General features: G+C 37.7%; 1 protein-coding gene across 1 annotated transcript in view; it reads left to right on the top strand.

Annotated features, from left to right (window-relative positions):
• Positions 1–23744, top strand: part of LOC104535426 (nucleolar protein 4-like) — a 53799-nt gene that overhangs the window by 9729 nt on the left and 20326 nt on the right. Inside the window, exon 4 of the mRNA XM_010188250.1 lies at positions 9948–10061. Within this exon, the coding sequence (XP_010186552.1) occupies positions 9948–10061 (114 nt within the window). The remainder of the gene's footprint in view (positions 1–9947; positions 10062–23744) is intronic.

Here is a 23744-nt window from a genome sequence, read left to right as displayed (position 1 = left end):
TAGCTCATTATTTTTGTTATCTGAAAGACTTATACAACTATTCTGCAATATGAATAAGGGGCTTACAGTCTGACCCGTAAGTGCTAGGTTGTCTTGACTTCAATGCACATTTGCAAATGTTACTTTCATATGAATAAAGGCTGCAGGATCAAATTAATTCCTGGGAGGGGAAAAGGAGCAGAGGTTACCAGGAACATGATCCAAATAGGCAATCTTTATAGTTCAGAAATAGTCAATATTTTTATAATGTACCACAACAGTTTGTGATGGGCTTTATTTCTTTTTAAACAAATTACCCTTTAAAGTATTGACTTTGCTGCCCATGAATGGAAGTGACAAGGCACTGGAGCTCATGCCAAAGATTTCAGTCCTCTTGGGCCTGAAGAGAAATCTGTTCTGCCTCCCTGTTTGCTGGTAGGAACACAAGCCAAAGACTATCCAAAATCTTTGAAGAAAGTGCCATTAACTCTTTAACTTCCTAAGAGAATAAGTGGTGTTTTATGTTTCTGTCTTGACTCACTCTGAAATGTAATACGTATCCATTTGTTTTTAATTATTTTCTGATTTCTAAATTACTGTATCAGCATCTCCTAATTATAAGCAATTTTAAAAAATGCTACCATGGACAGAGGCACTTGACCGTATGATTATTTTAGATGTACTTACCATTTTGACAGTGGAAAAGAGTCACTTTGTCTGCCTAATAACATTTGCTCAAAACAATCATGAAGGGACATGTTGGTGTTGATTTGAATAAGGTGCTACCCTCAAATATAGCAAAACAGGATAATGATCTCCTCAGGAGCAATAGTGCTACCGTTGTTATATTAAATAGGATATCAGATAATAATCTCCACAGGAGATGTCTTTTGCTTTAGACATATTAAACACAAGTTTTTCATTTTTTTCAGGTTCAGAATGCTACATTTTGAGCATCTAGTAGCAAAAGAAAAAAAGAATAATCTCATATATGGCATAGGACAGTTCAGACTGTGTGCAGAACAGTGCATCTATCTACAGTGTCATGTTGTAAAGTGAGGAGAAAATGTAAACACTAAGTTAAATGAGTGTAAGACTGCACAGTAAAGATGAAAAAAGATGCCTGAAGCCTGTTTCTGTCAGTTATTTGCCATCTATAATCCAAATGACAGTTCTTGCTGCATAACAGGCCTGTTCTAGCTCTGAGGCAATGGGAAAGGCTCAGCCTCAGTGTTCTTATTGTTAATGAACGTATTTCTTAGTATTAATAATTTTAAGAGATTACTTATTCTGCTTCTACTTATGATAGATAGTTGTCTGTGGACTCCAAGGCAGCTTGCATGGCTTCTTGTTACAAACATTTCTTTGAGGATTTTACTTCCTACCTTGGAAATGCTTTCCTCATTTGACTGTTCAGCTTGTAATTGTGCCATTTTCATTCTCACACAAGCAGATCCCTCAACAAGGCACTGTCAAAATTTTTCTAATTTGTGAGATTGTTTTTCTCTTCCCATTCTCTCTTGTTTATGGACTGTTGAGAATGTTCTCTTACTAAATTCTCTCATCTTGCTCAGAATCTTTCATTGGGAGAAAAGTTTGTTAAGTCTTAAGATCACTGGCTTTTGGATGGGGTCTCTAGGTTGTGCTTCCACCTGCACTATGCTGTAGCCCTTTGTGAACTTCTTAATTCTTTTTCTTTTCTGCCCATAAGCAAAAGAAAAAAATGTATTACTGCTTCTTTCTCAAGCACTGATATTAATAAGAATTCTTTTATATGCATTAAATGTTTTGTGACCTATATATGCTTTACAAGAGGTATTTTCTTCTTGAAATGATCAAATGGCCTGTTTCACTAATGTTTTTAAAATCCATCCTTCAGACTTGCCTCAGCCTCTGTATCTACAGAAAACTGCCAATTAAAAAAGATAGTAAACAGCTGCTGAGGATATGTGGTACATGTTTATTTAGTTACAGTTCATAAAAATGTTAGATGCTAGAAATAATCAAATGAGGTTGAATTGACTTAATAATTACATTTTCTTACTACTATCTGCTTCCTCTTGTCTTCATGATCTCCCATCATCAGTCTCACTGCATTCTGTTTGCAATTGCATCTACAGCATCTTTTTCACAGTTATGCCATTTTTTCCATGTGCATCCCAATGCAAGAGCAAGGTCTTAAACTGTCATTCATGAACAGATTCCTCCTTTCATTTAAGGGAAAGGAAATCCTCCTTCCTAGGCACTACTGTAATGCAAAGCAAGAGCATCGAAGAGCAAAGTTCTTATGTATTGGAGAGAAAAGGCTAGTCAGAAATGCTTTTCATTGTCCAAAGACAAATTTGAATGTGTCTGAGAAGAGGACTCACACTATGCCTGAAGGCAGTTCCTCAGTTAGATCCCAGTGTTGTTCATTACAGCTCCTTCTGTCCTATTGCCAGTCTCAATAACAAATAACTAAGCTCTGTATCTTTCACTGCTTCTGTCATTTGGTTGTGCCAATTGGCTGTAAGAGGTGTTTTAACGATTTGCAACTGTGCACATGTTGATCGAGGTATTTTAAATGTATCTAATGGGTTGGAGAGCTTCTATATTGTGATTGAATCATTTTGGTGGGAACTGGTTTTCAGGAGGGGGTATGTTTTCTGAAATCTGCCTGAGTAAGATTTCTCGGGATAGATATCTAGCCTCTATTTTAAAGTTTTAGCTTTAGAGAGAGGAAGCTTTCAGTATTTACTGAAGTTAGTGCTGAAAAGCCCAGCTGCCCTCGCAATCACATGGCTTTTATGGCTGGAAAGGTCTTGATCATTTTCAGGAAGATGAGGGTCCATTGGTATAGGGATGCACACTTAATCTTGATTAATAGGCTGAGAAGCATTAAGAAAATTATCACAAGAACAGTTACATGAATATCTACAAATAATAATAGAGTTGTTGCTTTGTGCTGTGGACCAAACTCTGACTGGTCTCTTTCCTTTCTAAGCACCTCACCCTTGTTAGACAGCGGTCAGCTTATGTAAGCCTGATAGGCAACCTGGTTGCAAAAGGGCAAAGCTGCTTTCTGACAAACTTTGTCTTTTTGCATTATGTCTCACATATCCTTAAAAAAAGAAATCTAGAAACAGTTTCCCTAAGGCTCTTAAATATTTTTTCCCTCACAGAACAGTCAAGTGAATACTGATGTGATTTTTTCAGAACTGCCTTTTAAACCTGTCTCAGATACCTTTTGCTTTTCAGTAAATTGCAAATGCAGGCAATTTTGGAAAAGTGAGTAGCAGAAGAATTTACACTTTTTCCAGTAACCCTGGAAATGTGAAGATGTTAGCTTTTAAAAAGGCATGATATTTGGACAAAGAGTGAAAACAAAAAAATGTAAAATACCTAGAAACCCGTCAGTAATTAGTCTTTTACATTCTGTCAGAGAGGAAAAGATAGGAATGCAATTTTGACATTTGTTTCACTTTTTTATTGAATATAGATGAAAAGCAAACCCTTCCAAAATGAGCAATAAGTTCTGATATAGGAAAAAAAAAACCAACCCTTTTTATAAAAAAAAAAAAATCTGGAGTAAAAGAATGTTCACCCAGATCACTTGTAAGCTTGAAATCAGAAAAAAATTAGTAAATACATCAGTTTTTCTCATATTGTGATTCTGACTTAGATCAAGACTTCTTCTGTAATGTTACTTGATTAGCTGGTTTGTGCCAGTAGGTTAAGAGCAGGAGGCCAATTCAGTGTATTTGTTTAGAGGAAACAAGAAATAACATTAAATCAGACTCAGTTTTTCCTTGTCCTCTGGAGTTTTGCTAGTAACTGTTTGCTGTTGGAGTGTCCAGTCCAATCCCCAGCTAACTCAAAAGGAACTAGTTCAGCATGATGATTTCTGGGATTCTCTATCACTCTGATACACAAAATAAATTTGAGATGGAGGTAATCTTACCTAAGTTTGCTAGAGGAATTAGGTGACGGGCTCCCTCAGCAATCAGTGAAGTGCCTAGATTAAACAGGCCAGAAAGATTCATCCCCTGCTGTCTCATGAGTCAACTTCTGGAGATACCTGTCTGAATGAAGCAAAAAAGAAGCCTAGATGACTAGTTTAGACAAAATGCTTGAGTTTTGGGTGGATAAAGTCAGATGGATCTTCTTTCTGTTGTACACATAAGTAATTTAAAATTTCCACTAGCCTCACTGAAACTGTTCTTGGACTTAGCCCTGTATGTAGGCACAGCAGCGGCAGCAGCAGCACGGTGGTTGATTGGAATGTGTCATTTGCTTAACATTTAGAAAAGAGTGTGGATTGGTTAAGATATATATATGGATGTATTTAGATGCTGTCATAATCAAGGTGCAACACACAATGTTTCAATTAAATGTATTTTAAAGCTGAAAACTTGAAAAAGCAATGTGATCATCACTGTACATTTTAAAAAGCCTCTTCTGCCATTTAAGAAAATCTTTCTAGTTATTTCTTTGAGTGCTTTAGTAGGTGTTACTGTTGAGTATTTATCACAAGACTGCAAGACTGAACAAAATATATCAAAACCCAGTCTGAAACGCAGTGCTACAAGCATTAAAATGCCAGTCCAGTTGTTCATATTTCACTATTCTGTACTAACTAATAATTAAGTACATCCAATAGAGAGCAGTACTGTACTTCAGTCTGTAAATGTAAAAATACTCTGTGTAAAGGTTTCGGAATCCTTTGTAACTGTGCAGTGTAGGCCAGTTCTGTGTCATATGTTCCACTGCATTACACTCAGTAAAAAAAAAAAAATCTCATTTCAAGATAATGTGTACCCTGTCTTGTAAAGTATTTTTTATGTTTTCTATGAAAAAATGCTGTTTAGGTATTGCATACTGTTCACCTTCAGATGCCAAATCACTTTGGAAAGTGTCATACTTGTTTTTTTAAAGTCTGAGTAATAGTTAAAATATTTTCTCATTCACACATTTATACTAGAGTTCGTACATTTATATTAGGGGCTCTGTGAACAAAGTTAAGTAACTTTAATGTTTATGTGCTTGCAACTCTCTTATACTGAAAGATCTCCTTTTCAGTGTTAATTGGCCTAAACTAGAAGGAAGTATCTATGCAAAAGTTTCAGGTTATTAAGTTTGGCATTTTAGCAGATGCACATGTGTAATCATTATCTGATGTAATGGGTAGCTGTATTTTTTCAGAACTGAGTCAGACTGGTGTAATGTGTAAGAGTATCTAGATCAAGCTTCTGTATGACAATGTTGGCTTTTATCAATAGGTAGATATGGGATCTCACAAAAAATGCCAAGGTAGTAACTTGAAAGACAACAGATCTCTAACCACAGGAGGACAGCACGTACAGCAGATGGCAAACTTTATTTTGGTGAATATACTACTCCAGGTGATTTAGATTGAAATATAATCCATCTATTATATCAGTAATTGGCAGATTTATACCAAAAATGAACTTTTGAAATTAGAACATAGCAGTTTCTTAGATTTCATATAGGAATACAGGAATTATGTGAATATGCCAAAAACACTATTTTATGTTTCCCATGAAGATACTGCAAAGGTATTTCACTTTACACAGAAGATCTGACGATACTGTATAGAGTTGGTGTACTGCAAATGTGTATTTTACAGCATATTGAAATTGCTAGTCTCTTTTATGTTAAGGAATCAGACATTGTACTAATACAGCTATTTTCTAGAGATTCTGGTCCAAGTATTTCTGATTTCAACTACTAAAAAGTCAGCAACCTTGCAGGACTACCACATAACTCCAGAAAGACTTGTTGTAAGACTCTCTGATTTTTGAGAGCCAGATCTATAGACCACAAAAGCCATGGAAGGATTTTATTTAGCTTTAGTGTTCTTTAAAGCCGACCAACAGTTATTGGACTACAAAGAAGTATCAGCTAATTTGATTTTTAATAAAGAAATCTGCAAAAGTATATCTGTCAATAATTTGTACACTTTTAGAAAGAGATAAGGGATGACTGTATAGTCTTCATATAATTTTACACAAAAATTATTTCTCTTAAAACGTTGCAAATGTCCCTGCTCAATATGGTGGTGAAGAGTGCTTGTTGCTTTGTTGTCATCATCACAGGCAGGCTTTGTGGTGGTCTCGAGAATCAGGTTTAAGTTGCCTTGAAATGGAGTTTCAAATATGAGAGGACTAGAGGTGGTTGGTCATCTGCCTTGAGCTACTGAGGGAATTTGAACCATTTCCTGAATGCCAGTTGCTTCAAAAGATGTTTGAAACAGAGGCATCCACACGTACATGAAATCAAGTGGGTTTCCATTACATCTTTTGTCAAAATTCTCTTTGCCTACATCATGTTAGAGACTGAATGTTAGTTGTGTGTCAGCTGAAGAGATGCAGAAGAACGAAGAGCAATGCGTGTTCAAAACGTGGCTGCTGTTTTAGTGCACCCACAAGCAATATTGTGTTTCCAAGTGAATATGAAGGAATTCTGCTTCCTGCTGCTGTGTGATGAAGAGAGGCATGTAGTCTTCTCAGAAGGTTTGTATTAAGCTGTTTACCAGATTCCTTCTAAGTTTTATTCATCTCTTCACCTGAAAGGTACTATAAAATTTTTACATACCTCTCTTCTATCTGTCATTGTTTCAAAACAACAAAAATGCTATCCCACCTTCTGATTTTGCCATGTAAATTGCTTGTTCTGGTAGTCTGAAGTTTAGAGGCTTGCTTCTTTTCTGTTGTTTCGCATATGAGTAGTTGCAGTATAGTTATTTCCCGCTTTGCATCATTGTGCAGTGAAAGAAATACCAGACCATGGCTGTGAATGCTATGTATCACACAATACTAAATGTATATTGCCAGTTAAAGCTGGCCAGGAATTTTTTGATAATTCTTTTTTTTTTTCCTTTAAGAAATGTTAATATGTCAAAAGTTTTCTGTTTTGATGTACTCCCATAAAATGAAACCTGGTTTCCTGCTAGTCCAGTAGGCAGGTTATGGATCCAGGGATTGTGAGGGGAGCCTGGGAGCCCGTGGAAATAGGGACTTCTTGGCTCCCGCATTTCCTGCTGTAGTCCAAAACGTGCAGGAACCAGCACTCAGCTCTCAGCTCTGCAGCAGGGATCCCAGGAACCTAGAAAACGTTGGTTTGGCTGAGATCTGTAAGCTCCCTTCTGCAGAACTGAATGATGTTGTTTTTGCCATGTTTCCCAAGGCTTTTGTGTTTCACCCTCAAATAAGGAGTTGAGAAATGTTCAGAACCCCATAAGGACAGGGATGCTTGAGCTTCTTACAAACATGGTTTTATAGCTGGTAGTCACGACAGAGATCATGAATAATCAGAGGTACAGAAGATGATGAAGTTAAGCTAAGCCAGAAGGGGCCTCTGAGCTTAGAAAATGGGGCTATTCGTTCAGTTTATTTTAAACATCTTTTAAGAGCTCTGCTGCTAGTGACAGAGAACTGTGTTCATCTTCTCAGTCAATGCCAAGCTAGTGCTCTGCCGGAGACAAGTTGATAAAACTTGAACCTAATCAGATTATTTTTCTCCTGTGCTTTGTTATGTTATTTTGCTCCCCAGGTGACTCAACTGTTACATTCATTACATTCTTCCTAAGTTTCATTCTAGATAGCTCTTGACATCAACAGCCAGCTGCAGTGATGAGTGAGAGAAATTATGAGTTAACACATACTTCAAGAGGAAGAGACTCCATTACCTGGAGATCTCCTCATTTTTGCAGGTACTAATGTTGAGTTCAGTATTTCAGCACTGAAAATAAAAGGAGCTGGAGGAACTTGGGTTCATTTTACTTTTTGCTTAGAATATTACCTTTTTGGCTCCTATGTCACCTTCTAAAAATCCATTGATGTACAGGTATAGTTATAGCTTTAGTTAAAGACCTGAGCTGGAGGAATTATACAGGTGTTTACTAGACATTTTACAAGGACATCATTGTGTGGCCACTGCTAGAGGACCACATTGAGACTTCCATTCAGCCAACACAGTCAATGTACCTTGATCATACATAAAATAGTGACATGTACAGGGAGGGATCTAATGTGGCTAAGTGATGCAGCAACATATTCAGAATAACATCATCATTCGAGAGAGGCAGAATAATAAATATACTGCTTTGTCAGTGAAAACCTTCTGCAAAGACTTCCTCCCTCTGGAGCTCTGAAGAAGGTGTCAGCTTGTACTGTACTGTTAACCTTTGTAATGACACCAGAGTTTAACATCAGTGTCCCTCACTTCTTAAACTGGTTTATTTTCAGAAGTGAATGGGAATGCATTGTTGTGTGAACTGAAAAGAAGTTCAATAGTTGGTTCTGTCAAATCAATGCAAGTATATTTTATTGTAGCATTGCAGCCTCTGACTGGTTTTCTTACACAACTGTCATATCAGTGCCAGAGAGCTTGCCCTTGGATGAGTGGGGAGAAATAAACCTATTGCACTAGTTAGGGAGACCCACAAATCCCTGTCTATTTCTAAAAACCAGTTCAGCTTCTGGTCCCAGACAGGCTGTGGTCCCATGCATTAGAGAAAGCATGGTGTCACATTAAAAAATTGGCATTCTGCAGAGCACATCCAAAGTCAATAAATGGACTTTAATTTTTAAAGTTAAAAATGTAATATTACTAATGGTTAGCTCCTTAGTTTCTGGAATGTTACGAAAACCATAAAATCAGTTGAGCCAGTATAATGAACCTGTTCTAAGGCTGTCTAAGAACTAAATGGGAATACTTCAAAACTTGCTTCCAAAACTCAGTGACATTTCATAGCAGGTTCATGTTTATGCTTTTAGGAGTGAGAAGGTATAACTCTTTAAAAACAAAAAAACAACCAAACAAAAAAAAAACCCCTCAACAACAATGAAACCAGAAAGCACTCCCAAAGCCCACACATATGTCCAGTTCCTCAATAGGTGTAAATGTACATGGTACTTTTCGAGTTCAATGTAGCTTTGAGAATTTATGAAAGTTCAGAATTGGTTCAATAAATTGCAGTGTCTGGAATGGGCTTTTATGTATATCAGTATCTATGTTATTATCCCCATTTTCTTTATTTTTCTTGGTAGTTCAGATCTATCTAGTTGAGCTATATTATTGTATATTAATGAAAAAGATTAGGGTTTTTTGTGAGCTTCATCTTTCAGAAAGATTGTTTTGCATGTAATTAGGAAAAAAAGGTGTGTAAATATTATTCTTATTGAACTGATAGGGAAGACCATATGGGAGTTCATAACCAACAGTGGATTTTCATAACCAACAATGGCTTGTTTTTTGAGGATTCGTTGTACCTTTAGCCTGAAACATGTAAATGCTGTGAAATTAGCAATGGGAAGTTTTGAATTGGAAAAAAATGAACCATATCTAGTTGAACCACAAAATATCTACATTGTTGGAAGGCTGGCATTATCAAAAGAAAAACACATTTTTTTAAAAAATCATTTTAATCACATCAGTCATGTTGCAGCAAGGAATGGAAATATTCATATAGTACAGATTGAGACTGCTCGGAAATGTTCTGACAATCTGTTATGTTTTGAGTGATGTTTCAACCCTATCACTTGGGGTTTTTTGTTTTGGTTTTTTTTTTATGACTATAAAAAAACACTACTCATCTCTGTCACATGCTGTAGAGGATAAAAAGCCTTTCAGTTTTCTTAGCAAGAATCAGACAGGCAGGGTGCTGCTGGAACGCAGAGAATATGCCACTGTCTGTTCAAAGTACAGCTTAATGAGCCAGACCGAACACACTGGACAATAGAGCTGTGGGGGGAAAGGGCTTCTCGTGGATCTATGGATCAGCTGCAGCTTTAACATCTAACTAGTTTCATTTTTCATCTTTACAAGTTCCATTTCCTTGTTTTGTTGGTATAAACTACATCTCAATGAGCGGACTTTCCTGCCTAGGTGACGGTGTTGTGTGCTTTGGAAAAGGATATTGTGGATTATGCTAGAAATAATTTCTGTGTTTCTTTTTTCTCTCATAGTCACGACCTATTCCCTCACACCTTACTTCAGCAGTTGCAGAGAGTATCCTGGCTTCCGCCTGTGAGAGTGAAAGCAGAAATGCTGCAAAAAGGATGCGGTTGGATAGACAGCAGGTACTGTGTTGTTTGGGGGTCTGCCACATCCATATTTATAAATGCACTGGACTCATTTACATAGGATGCCATGCAGAAGGGTGGTACGATCCCTCATACGTTTCTTGCTAGCAAGAATAATTAAAATACAAAAGCTGTAGTTCTTTAAATGGATACACAAACATGTCTTTGTCTGTATTTACATAAGCTGCATGAGGCTGCCTAGTATGTTTATAATGTCCAGCTGGATAAAGATGTGTATTTGCTTTTTAAGGGTTGTAGATTTTGAGGGCAGATTGTATAATCTGCATACTAGAGTTTAAAGGAATAGAACATACAGTATGTATAATTTGCATAAATAACAGAAATTATGCACGTATCCATGAGTCAGTGTGTTTATCTCTGCACATATACTCTTTCAAAATGTGTATTCATTTGTAAGTGTGAAGTGAAATAATGTATTTCTGAAATTACCTATTTGCCTGAAACAGAAAAGTTACTGTGATATATACCAAAATGCTGTCAATACCTTACTAGTGAGTTTTTAAAGCTCATATCAATGTTTATTTTGTTTTTCCTTATGGGATTTATTCACCTATTCTAGTGTGTGTTAGGATTTCGTTATTTTTAATTTAGTTTAATTGCATGTTTTCTTTCAGTTTTTTAAAATCAAACTGGTAGCTGGTTCCGGGCTTTGATTATTTAATTAATTCTCAGATGCAGTGAATGTCTGACATTCCTAGTGCAAAGATGATTATGCTTTATTTCTCTTCATGGTTTTCATAAAGTCAGATATCTCACTTGTAACAAAATATGCCTCAGTCACTGTAGATTAACTTTTTTTGGGGAAAAGAGTATTTTTTTAAAATAACATTTTTCTTTTATACATAGTCTATTGAGTTCTTTCAGGTCCTGCCCTAACTGAATAAAGATTCCTACTACTGTCCTTAGAACATTGATAGCTTAGAAGCTGAGAGTGGATATTGTTGTTTCTTTTTGCTGTTTGGTTGGGTTTTTTTAATAGTATTGTCATAATTGTGGTACATTTGCCTTAGGATTTACAAATGACATGGGAGTCAAAGTACTGTAATGTTAAGTATGGCTTAGTTTAGAAGTAGGGCTCATACGGATAGTGCAGATTTTCTGTTCTCTCATTTGTTCTCTCATTTTTCAGTAATAATTAAAAATAACAACAACAACAACAAAAAGCTAAGAAGTCAATGTGTTTACCCCAAGAGAACTAGAAGACACTTGTACTACAAACATTTGCTGCTTTCATTGCACTGGCTGGAAACTAACTTGTCCTCAATAAATCTCAAAAATGAGTGGTTCAGTTCTGTGGTCCAGCCAGGGTGAGAGAGAGTTTTGGAGTGATTTAGTTGAGTATCCCGTAATGCTCTCCAGGGAGCTGTTGAAAGAAAAACAATTTTTAAACTGTAGGCAGAAGTAAAGAAGCTTACTAGTAGCATTTTTATTTCTTTTATTTGTGGTGTTACTGTCACGGAAGGATTTGGTTACAGTTATTGCTGAGGGGAGAGGTTTGTCTTTACTTTTACTTACTGAATTCAAAATCAGTAGGCAGAAAGGCTCCAAACTGATCATCTTAATTACAGTTGTGATGTTAAAGTACCAAAGTTGCCTGTGAAGAACTGATGTTGGGTTCTGCTTCCTTCAGCTCCCTCCTCTTTTTGGCAGTCAGTTCTGGGAATGCTGTGAAGAAAGTTGCAAACAGCACCAGCCATTGGATTCATCAAGCAGTAAATTAGCTGGGTTGATGTAGCTTTGGTGCTTGCAAAATTTGTTTGTGAATTCAGGATAGATTTGCTGAATAGTTTTGGCTGGAAAAAAAATACAGGGATGTGTGTTAGGTAGCTTGATAAAAATTATAGTGAGAAATTTACCCTGCAGGGTGGAATAGTTCAGTCATTAGAGAAGTAAAAAACCTTGGGTTTAGCCCCAGTTTCACTGAAACTTAATTATTTATTCCAAGTATGTGATATTAACAAAGAAGATTGAGAGCAAAGCATTCCAGAATGTTTCTGAGTGGGTTATTTAACACACACTACTTTGCTCAGTTCTTATGGAAGTGGACCTCTCTCCTCACATCCAGGGAGAGCATCTTATAGGTGCAAGGGCTCTATCCTTTTCATCTTTCTACTTTTTTCTTACTTACTTTTAAACTTCTTTCACTTTTCTTACTTATCTCCAAAATGAAATATTTTCACTGGATTTTTTTCTTAAACAGAGAAAGGTTGAAAAAGTTTGGTTCATCATGTTGGTTTTACTGTTCCATAGCTAAAAAAAAAAAAAGCAGCCTTGTTTTCTTGTTAACATGGCTCTGCTTTTTCTTTTTAAGTGTAAATTTCCAAAATTGAGCATTATACCAATGGATGGACTCAGGCTTTGAGGGCACTTCAGTGGAAATTTGGGAGGAGGAAAGGGGAAATAAAATCTGGTTAATGAAAATTACCTCTTCATAAATTATATCAAGAGATCTTCTAATGGAGGACAAGCATTACACAGTCCTGGAAAGTAGATTGTTAAGAGGATCTGGTAATAGCATTCATTCAGCACTTCCCCTCAGAGCTGAATGGAAGTGTGGCATTAAAGCTGCTTTATTCCTGCACACAGCACAGTCAAGCTCTGCCTTTTATTCTCCAGAGGGGTGACCCGCCTCAAAGTGAGGTGTAATTTGCATCCCCACTACTACCTTTGTCAGAATATTACCCATAAAATGTGAATGTGTGAAGAGCACAGTGAGTGTTATGCCCAGTACTGAAGCTAAGACAAAACTTCAGCAGCTTCCTGAATTAATTTTCTTGTCTTGTTTATGCTCTTTCCTCCTCTTCGCTGTTTCTCCTTCTCTTCTTGGCACAACACAGTCCCTGAGCAGGAAGTTCTGAGCATACTGCATGTACATCCCTAATGGAAGTCTGTACTTTGGTAAAATAATATGAATTTCCAAACTAAATATGTTTTTGCCCGCAGTGTTCATTTTGACAGTGGTTTGATAAGAAACCATTTCAATTACTGCTCAGCAAAAAGAACTTGCCTAAAAGTCAAAACTGTGGAAACTTCTAAGAGCTCATTTTTTCTTTTGAACAGATAGAGTACTGGCTATTGTCATGGCTATTAGATCTATCTTTCACAAGTATTAAACAGGAAGAGTTGGCTTTATATACTTACAATCCTTGCACAGACTTGTTATCTCTTCGGAAGAAACCTGTCCAATTGTGTGTGTGTGTCTGCACGCACACAAATACTGCATCTAATGAATGACATTCTAGAAGTATTTCTGGTAGCTGCAGTGCTTAATATAGCCCCAATCTTAGTGATATTAAGTCTGATAAACTTGAGTCCAAAGCAAGAAGAAACCATCCTCCTACCTTAAATTCCTTAAATCCTTCTAGCCTTAAATTCCACTCGCATGATCTTTGTACTTCCTAACTAAAGGCTCAAAATTTCTGCCTGCAAAAATCTAATTTTAAAAGTAAGTTAATGAAAACTGGTCTCACTGGCATCAATTACTTACTTTCAAAATTATTTTTTTCATGGCAATACTTTATGTCATAATGGGAAACTTAATGTGATCTTGTCTGTCAGGAAACAAGTAATTTCCCATAGTTTTTGAAACCTCAACAATAAAAGCACTGTCAGTTTCTGAGACTTCTCTGTAAGGAATATAAATGTGTTTACAGGGTCATGGTAGCTTGGGCTACGATGCTCTGGCTGTCTGACCATGTTAGATATTACTCAAGTGCCCTCTTTAGCATCAGTGCATTTGCAGTATCTTGAGATCAAGATCTGTTGGTTGGCCGGTAGCTTAAGTGCCAAGAAGTTACGCACTTGGTACCTATTACCTGACTGAAGAGTTCTGTCACTTCCACTTGGCTATTCTGCCTGATACTAAAAATAGTGTATTCCCTTGCACAGATTTTATAGCTTTATATATTGAAATTGTATAGGTTTACTGATAGCATGGCCAAATGGTGAAATGCTCATGACACTGGGCTGGATGTGGTTGATCTTTCCATAGTCCAGATCAGGCAGTGGGTACAGAAGCAATGCAGAGCTTTTGTGTTGCTCTCCAAATCATCTCTACTGAGTGTGGTTACTGAAACAGAGTGACTCCAGTCTTGAATTTTGAGGACTCTTTTTCATCACAGTTGATAAAAAAATGTAGAAACAATAATTGGATTGAACTTCCGTGACTTGCTTCAGCCAGAGATAGAAGTGGCATTATCTGAATTCTTCAGGTTTCCTGTGCTTCCGAGTGATATCTTGGGATGCTCTTCTGGGATAATCCTTCAAGATCTTTATTACATCTCTAGCAATGTTCATTGTGAAGCAGTTGTGCTGAAGTGGAGGTTCTGGGCTACTATCAGCAAGGGAGTCATGAAACAAATGCAGTAAAGCTAAAATACAGCCCTTTTAATATCAACGCATTACATACAAAGCAAATTGTATCTTCGCTGGGCAAAAGAAGAATGGTTAGATAAGTAGAAAAATCTGGAAAAGGTAATCCAAACATTATTGTCCTGGGCAGTGAAAAGAGGTTGAAATGCTTTTTTGTGGGCTGCTGCTGCAGAGGTCTCAGCTCTGTGGCTCTGCTTGTCAGTCACAGGAATGGAAGTTTCCTTTTAAGAGCTTCACCATCGTCAGTCTCTACTTCCTCCAAACAGGTATGTGCGTGATGTAGTTTTTATAAAACTCATCATAGAACAGCCTGCAGCAGTGAGGGGCTGTGGTACTCTGTGGAAAGTGGAGGTGGATTAGTCTTGTTACTGTCCTGTCTCAAATCAAAAAGACCTATGAAAATTCTTCAAGGGAAAAATCTAATAGAAAATAGTAGGTTATATACATTAGTATGTGAGAAGACCTTCCCCTTTATTTTAACTAAGTAAGTTGAAAACATGAAATCTTCCTTTGGAAAAGCAAGTAAGAATGATACTAGGAAAATATCACCTCACCCTTATTTGGAGACAAGTGGTTTTTACAACAGCTGCCTTTGTTTCATTGTTTTGTTGTTTAGAATTAATTCTTTTTGCATGCTGCCGTGTTGCATAATTGAAACGTGAGCATTTTTCTTCTAATTGAAATAAGAAGTTTGTGGCAATCAAGACAAAATGTGAGCACCTGGGAGCCAGAAGGGAGGATAAATATGGGAAAGCAGGAAAAGAACTGAATCATTGACTACTATGTCTGTAGAAGTGCATGAACCTTTTAGTGGCCTTGTCTTGTATAGCTACCCAGGTTGTTCAGAAAACTGATGTAGCTTCGCTGGCATCATGTTGTTTTGTATTAGGAATCTGGGCTTTTGGCAATTCATTACTGTATTTGTAGATAGGAAAGTAGCCAGCAGTCTGGATTCTCTACTGGACTCAGTCCCTGTTAGCAATTTGACCTCCATTTCATTGAGTAGTGTTGTTGAACGGCTAGTGTAGCATGCAGAGTTTTTTGGGTAGCCAAAGTAATGAGCTGTGTACACTTGTGTCATCCTTATGCCCCAGGTAATCAGACACGCAATGTGTGATTCTCCTGTAGTTACTTAGCAAATGACAAGTAGAGCCCAAAGAGAGCTTAAGCTCAGAGGAACATGAGAGTTATCTTACATATCTCCCATCCTAACAAAGGCATTTCTCAGCCAGAGCTGGTGCTTTTAAAATTAGTAGGCTTTTCACAGAGTGCCTGTCAGTCAATATTTTATAGAATATACATGATAAGAAAAAGGCTTTCTGCATTTTCATTTTTTTAAAATGTGAATTTAAAGGGTACGGTTTCTTTTCATTCCAGAAACTAGCTGAAAATAGCAACAGTTGGACGACTGTATAGCCTGACAAAGGTGTTGTCCCCATACCTTCATTGCACAGACATCAAAATACTTTTCTTGTCAAATTTGTGATTTCTTTAGTTTGATTTAATTCAACTATTCCTTATCAGTATCTACAAGGCAAATGGGAGTTAATACAATGAAGCTATTAGGATATGTGTATGTCTCCATGCGTGCATGGAAGAAAATTTCTCTTTCAATGAACAAACCAGTTATATGCAGACTAACTTTAATTCTTCACATGAGATCATATTTGGAGATAGATGCAAGACAACTTTGCAGTTGCAAGAGTATTACTTCATCTCTGTCTCTTTGTCAGTTATTTCACTCTCTGTTAGGCGTCTCAAAAAAGATCCCTTAATATAAACATTAAATGTCTTGGATTGTTCTTAATGATAAGTTGTAATGTAATAAAAGTTGTAATGTAAGATGAGGATAAATAAGATTAAGATAAATGTGCAGGTTAGATTTCTGAGTCTTGTAGAAGCTACCAGTTTCTTTAATTATAAAACCGAAATCAACAGAAAAAGTCTTTAATTATTTGAGCTTTTCAAGTTGTTAAGAGCAAGTCTATGCACTGTGCACAGACAATCATGCACTATGATGCTATGAAACAGTTCTTTGTGATAAACATTGAATGCATTTTTTAAGAAACTTCTCATCAAAATGACAGCTGTAATTTTTTTCCATGCTGGGATTTGTAACCAGGCAAATTAAATATCAATAATCATCATGGTGAAGTGAAAGATAGTATCTAACCCCGAGGGAAAGAAAGTTCAATGAACCTAGGTTTACACTGAAATGTATGTGAACACAAATTTGTGAATAGGCACTTTAAACACATTTTTCACCCCAATTTTAACCTGGAGGATAAAAGTAAGGCAAATCTAAAGTTTTCAGTGCTTTAATAGCATATAAATAGCGTGTTAAGAATATTGCAACATTTAGTAATTTCAACAATATTCCTTTAGCTATTAGAGGAGTAGGAGTAGGTGGCTATTAGGTTTCTGACAAAGCAATTATAGCCCAGACACATGTGCTGGGAGCTGACCTGACATTTGCCTCTGGATAGTTGTCATAGCAGCAACCTGAATAGAGCAGCTTGATACAAGTGCCGGCTGCAGACTGGATACAAGTTCTGTGCTAATGCGACACATCTGAATATTAATAAAAGTGCATATGTACTGCCACTTGGAAATCACTGCTACTGTGTTTCCTTCCATTTATATCTAATTCCTAAATGTTCATTTTTAAAGAAATTGAGATTTGTAAGGAGATGTTAATGGTCTGCCTCAATATGATTCCTGGTGTTATTTCTCTGCATGTAACAAGAAGACTCTTCAAGCACAGTTTTATTAAAAAAGTATCTGGCTGTTGCAGACTGGGAGCAGTTTGTGTCTCTGTTAAGAAGGAAGGAAATTACTGGTCAACAAATTACAGGTAATTGTAAAACTGTTTTGGAAGAAACTGATTAAAAATCTGAATTGCAGTGAGGGCATGGACCTCCATTTCAGGATCACTGTATCTGACTTTCAGCAGTGATGGGGAAGAGACCTTTAAACCTTCATATTTGAGGACAGATAATTTGTGTTTCAGCTGTGCCACTAATGCATAGCTTCTTAATCTTGACACACTGAGCAGTTATTTCCTGTATTACCCTTCATACATCAGGAAAGATGGAATAAGGATGTATATTTGTGTCCCAGTGTGTATGTTGTTCTCTTTACTGATCAATGTGTACTGCAGCTCCCAGGAGGAAGGAAAAAACAAATTGTAGGGTTCTCAAATTCTTTCTTTATTCTGTTGTTGTGTTATGTGTTTTTGTATCAAGGGCAGATTTGGACAGAAAAGGGAGTTATGCAAAAATATCTCCCAGTGGACACTGGAGAGTGCCCTGCTGAGGCAGTGCTTCCGTGGCAGAAAGCTGCAAACTCAGGGTTTTGTCGGGGAGATGAAGTCCTTGCCACAACCATTCAGTATGCAGGAAGAGCACATCAGCTGTACATCCTTGTTAAAGGTGGAGAAGAAAGCATCAGGAGCTCCCTTCCTCTTGGGTTTCACAGAGCCTAATTTGCTCTAGAGGATGGGAAAGAAAAGGCACTTCATCCATGCTGACCCCAAGTGGCAGCAGTGCGGAGAGATGGGGCCATGTCCTCTCTCTGCTGTATGTTTACATGAGATCTGCAAAATTGCAGCTCGAAGTGATTTTTGCTTAAGAATTGGAGGCCTATGGAGTCTTAGACAATAGAAAAAAGCAAAGGGAAGCAGATAGCTCACTTAACATAAAGCAAACAAATAGAAATTGGAATCCCAAAAACCACAAGAGCCAAAAGTCGATTTAACTTGCAAAGAGCTCAATGCCTCTTACACTTCAGAAGCTTTATTAATAATAGCTTTTTGTATTCAGACATCTCTTTGTGATTTGCCATTTAATATGGATCAGAGTGATTTCTGTACTTCAGTACTTTATCCTTTTTTATCTGTGTTCAAAATTATCACTAAGATGACTGTAACGTCCTTGGGTACCCACCTGCTAGTTTGCACTTTGGACCTTGTTCACTTCCATCATTTCCCCACCTAATGACTATTTTACTTCTGAGTTGGTCTTTGGTTTGCTTTTGTGGCTCCAAATGATATGCTTTAACCACTGAGGCACAAAATGTTATGCAGGCACCGTTTAGCTGCATGTGGATTATTGTCAAGAGATCAAATTATGTACTAGTATTGGGAAACTTAGCTTCCTACCCAGGATGCACTGGCCATATTGTCAAGGGGAAGAAAATAAGTGGTATGTATTGTAATTTTAAATCCTGCTGCCTTTCAAATCATTGGCAGAATTCCTGATTTCAGCAGTGCTGGATAGGTTTCTGTTATTAGCAGATGCAGCTGAAAGAGACTGCTGAGTATCACAGAGCAACCCCCCCCCTCCACACTCCAGCCCAACCTACATTACATTTGCTACATGTATTGGAAAGGAATAATGTGCAAGGCCTGCAATTGCAAATAATTTCATGCCTTGGATTTACAGTGAGGCCGCAAGGTGAGCAGCTAATTTTTCATCTCAATACAGAGATCATTAAATTAGAAAATCCTTTATTTTTGCAGGCTCTTTGTGCTGGACATATATGGTTGAATTTCAAGCTGCTGATTTCCGAGAACATTTTAAACACCTCGAGCTGCAATAAGATCTTGAATGTGAAGTAAAATTGATGCCAATGTAAGTTTTTTGTTCTGGAGGCTGATAAAGTTAAAGGCTCAGAAATGGAGTGTCAGGTTCTTTCTTGGACAGGAACTTTTAAACAACCTTATTCCCCTTCCTACCATAGGGCGATTGAAAATGAACAGGGACCAGAACAGCCTGCTTCTGTGACTTTAATATCCATCTACTGTCAAGGAGGCAGAGAAGGAAGGTTTGGTGGAAATGTAGGTATAAAAGTGCTTTCCTCAGGCCCAAGGATGGAGGTTGTGAAGTCAGGGCTTTCGTTCTTCCTGCTCCTGTGCTGGAAGGCAGGAATAGAAAGCTTTTCACTTATCCCTCCCTTTCATATGGCAAAAAGATATTAAGTGTGAAGCATTTTCTTGCCTGTCAGATGTTTCTAGCATGGAGGCAAGTATGTTAAAAGCATGATTTTGTCTTTAACTTTCCTGTGTTTAGCTAATGACCTCATTGCACACACCCTCCTGCCCACAGCACAGGCAGGGAGTAATGTTTCTGGTGAGTAAATCCCTGTTATCACGCAGAGTTTGGGCCAGTTTAATGAAATCAATGCAAACTCAGTGTGCATGTGCACACTCTTATTTTTCAAGAGTGGTGTATTTTGGTTTTGGTTCATGAATTAGTAGATTTAGAAGACTTAAAACAATCACAAATTACTCAAATTCAAAGCATCAGTTGCACAATGGATTCAGATATAGTCCTTGGTTAGAAAAGTACAATTCTCCACATGGAAAATATATGTAGAAATGTATGCACAGGCTGCTTATGTTTGTTAGCAGGAGCATGTTTGTGACTCAACAGCTGGCTTGATCTCCCTAAACTAAATTTAGAAACATATTTTTTTAAAAAAAAAAAAAAAAAAATTACAATAAGCTGTGGGAGCAGGAGCTGAGTGCATTGCCTGGGAGCAGCACCAGCTGCTAAAGAGGCTGGGCACAGGGCAAGGCAGCCAAGCAGGCTGTGGCCAGCAGCCCAGGCATTGTGCCAGAAGAATCCTCCCCTGAAATGAGAATATTTGGGGAGCAGATTTGTACTGCAGTGCACAAATTTCATGCTTATTACTCATGGTATTTCATATTAAACTTCAGTTTTACTGTCTCCATTAATAAAGCAAATCAGAAAGTGCATCCTCCAAAGGCCAGTCAAAGTTCATTTCTTTGTTTCTTCCAATGACTTATGCTACTCCAGTTTGATGATTGTGAAATCAAAAGGCCATAACCCAAAGCTTCACTTCTTATCTACTGAATCTTTTAAAATACAGAAGCCTCACAGTACTGCAGTTAAAAGATGTGCACTGGGTTCTGTCAAAAATTTAGAGTAGATCATCTTCAGTGGCAAAACAATTTCTTTCTACCAAATAGTTTGAGACAGGGTGGGGAGGTCAGGGTTTTTTAAAAATACCTTTTATTTTTAAAAGATTTTCTGTTTTTTTTAAACTGTAAAAGTCAAGTTGTACCTGAGGCAGTGCAGACATCCTGCATTGAATTCACAGAAAGGATTTTGGTTTTCACGAACAGTTGGACTTGATGATCTATGGTTGGACTTGATGATCTTAAAGGTCTTTTCCAACTCTAACAATTCTATGGTTCTATGATTTTAAAATGCAGTTCAAGTTTTAACACAGATTAGAAATAATTAGCAATCAAAGGTGTCAAACACAGGGTAAAATATCTTTAAAATATCTGGACCTACTGTTGAAAACAAGAACTAGTCATTAAGTGCATGCAAAAAAGTAATTGCTCACTCTAACAGACAAGAAAACTGGTTTTGCTAGAAGGCAGCTACCTCTCACTCCCACTAAAATTTACCTGTGGAAAATACTGTAAATATGTCAATATGCTGGAATTTCCAGCACACTTATTTCTTTCCTTTTCAAAGCACAACACACAGACATTTTTAATTAGTTGAAACTGAGGAAGTTAGTTAATTCAACATTGACCTCAAATACTTCATGGTTAGGCTATCATCTTCTGTTTCTAAATGAAGAAGAATTTCATTTAGAATCTAATATAAAGTGCTTTGGTCCTTTTCCCATGCCACAGAGTCCAATATACATAATATTAAAAGGAAATGTGGGGCAGAAGAGAAGTAGGAAAAAGCCCTCAGAAGTCCAAACTATACCCCAAAGTTTTCCAATAGAATCTTTATGAGTAGTTGCATCTCCATACCCCAGAGCTGGCAGGTGTATGGAAAGCTGTTTTGTGTCAAGAAAACATACTGTCAGTGGTGGGAGTGATATCAGGTGCAATGCAGTAGACAAAGCTACCTACAGTGGGAGGTTTAATTATGTTGACCATGATATTGTTGTAATAAATCTGCAAAGCTGGCACAAGCATTGCTCCAGAACTCCCACACACTTTCCCCTGTGTGCTCCCTAAACATTTGATTCACGAGTTTAAAAATTTCCTCTGTTGGTGCTCTGGTGCCACAGTCCTGCTGCACTGAATGAAGCAGTGCTGATCCAGCCCATAGTAGTGAATAAGAAATGGCTTGTTGGCAATGGGGAACAGAAACGTTTCTCCCTATAGGAGTGCTTCACTGAGATAATTTCTCAAGGACGATATTCATAAGTATGAAAATTACAGAGAAAAATGCTTGATTGTGGTCATAAAAGTGGAGGTGCCTGAGGTATAGCAAGGCTTGTTTCAAATTGGAGGAATACACTGCAAAGGAGGAATTTTTCTGGCTTTGCATCCTTCTGGTTCAGCAGTAAGTACTGCTACGCCTTTGTCACCATGCATCAGTTTCAGCAATACATTGATTCATTCAGCACCATTCCCTGCAGGCAAAAGTGCTCTTGGGATGGGAAAAGATGACATTGTTTTCTTGCTGTTTGTGCTGTTTCTGTTTGGAAGAAAGGTCAGGTATTTGGACTCCTCCATTTGTACTGCCTGTCAGTGAGGAAGCAGCAAGAATGGCCAGTAGCCACGTTCTTCTGCAAGGTGCTGGCCACTGCAGAGAAATTGGCTTTGAAAGGACTAGAGCAGATATGCAGCAACGTAAGAATAAACACAACATAACCTGTGCTTCATTTCCACTGAAGTTTTACCTTTATTTTCTTTGTATTTTCAGCTAATATAATTCTGGCAGAGGCATCCTAGGCCCTGACATTCATTATGCAGTGCTTCACTTTTGGGATTAGGCACATGTCAAATGTGCTGTATTAGGAGCAGGTTTCACATGGCCCATGGTCGTGTGCCTTGAGCTATCTTAGGCTGAGATCTATGGAGATGGCACAGGGAAGGAAAGGATCCTTTCATGTTCTTTCTGGTCCCATCCTCTGTGGCAGGCTGAAGGAGTCGGTGATGCAGTCTCCCAAGGGAAACTGGCTTTCCTTTGAAGGAAAATGTTGTCTGAGAGCAGGCAGGGAGCTGCAAATAGAGGAGGTGGGGATTCTCAAGGTTGACTACTGAAACAAGGCCTAAATCACTAAGTTATGATAAGGCCTAAGGCAGGTGCCATGCTGTGCTGTTCTTTAGGTCAGAGGTAAAATCTGATTTTGTTTTCTGCCTATCCTGAGAAATTCTGGAAGAAATTCCCAATGAGGCCTGGGCCCTTACAAATCTCGTCTCTGCTGGTACAATGGGAAGGAGCAGGAGTTCCACTTGCACCCTCTCCTCTGATGTACCTCTGCAAAGCAGAAAATGGTGGCCTTGAAGAGTCTTCTGCTCTTTGCATGACATCTCTGTCTCTTTGTCTGAATTTGGACTGCTTTCTCTGTGGGAAACGTCACATGTATTTTGTGAGATATGCTGTGAGCACATAGAAGTTTTGCCAAAACTCAAAGGCATTGGCACAGCTCATGTATTCAAACCAGGTCCAGTTTTGCCTCTTCCATGCCTGTACCTGTTTGTGATCTGGTGTTGGCTATCACTCAGTGCTATATTTAAAAATGCACTGAGGAAGTCATTGCTGTGCATACACTGAGTGCACTACACAGTCCTGCACTATGTGCCTATCTTGCATGTAGCTACAACTTTCAATTAATGGTGATGAAACTAGTAGCTAGCTACATTTTTTCATACATTAAAATTCTCTAGAAAAATAAAGAGCATGACCATGTCTAATGTAACTTATGAAATAGCTTATGAAGGGTGATAACTACAACCTAAGACAGAGTTACACTTTTTAACATTCCTTTGTCCCTGATGGAAAAAAATCCAATACATCAGGGAAAGTACATTCAAAAACCAGCTATCAAGGACATCACTGAAGTACAGTAAGTTTATCTCAAGCACCACAGAAAAAGATAAATGTTATTCTTTTCCATTTGGACAGAGACATGGTCCTTTAGAAGAACTCAGTTTCTCTTTCCTCAGTGACTTTACATCACAGTCACCTAAACTGTAGGAATAGCTCACCTGTGCTCAACCAGCAGCACTGGTGACCTCTGAAAGTGCATGTTGCTCTTCTGCTATCAGAGTGGATAATGAACTGGCCAAAGCTGCCAGGCTATGAAAAATGATTCCTTTGCTTTGCTAATGCTCCAACAAAAGTGATTCTCTGACAACTCCTTGCAGCAGCCATTGAATACCACTTCCAAAAGAGTTTTCTGTTCTGCAGGAGACGTGCAAGTGATGAAAAATCAAGACTCAAACACTGCAATGTGAAAACACTAACCTTTCATTTAAGGTTAACCATTCCATTCCATTCCAGT

The sequence above is a fragment of the Mesitornis unicolor genome, unplaced genomic scaffold (assembly GCF_000695765.1).
Source record: "Mesitornis unicolor isolate BGI_N332 unplaced genomic scaffold, ASM69576v1 scaffold12547, whole genome shotgun sequence".
Taxonomy (NCBI): domain Eukaryota; kingdom Metazoa; phylum Chordata; class Aves; order Mesitornithiformes; family Mesitornithidae; genus Mesitornis; species Mesitornis unicolor.
This window is presented reverse-complemented; position numbering and strand designations above follow the sequence as displayed.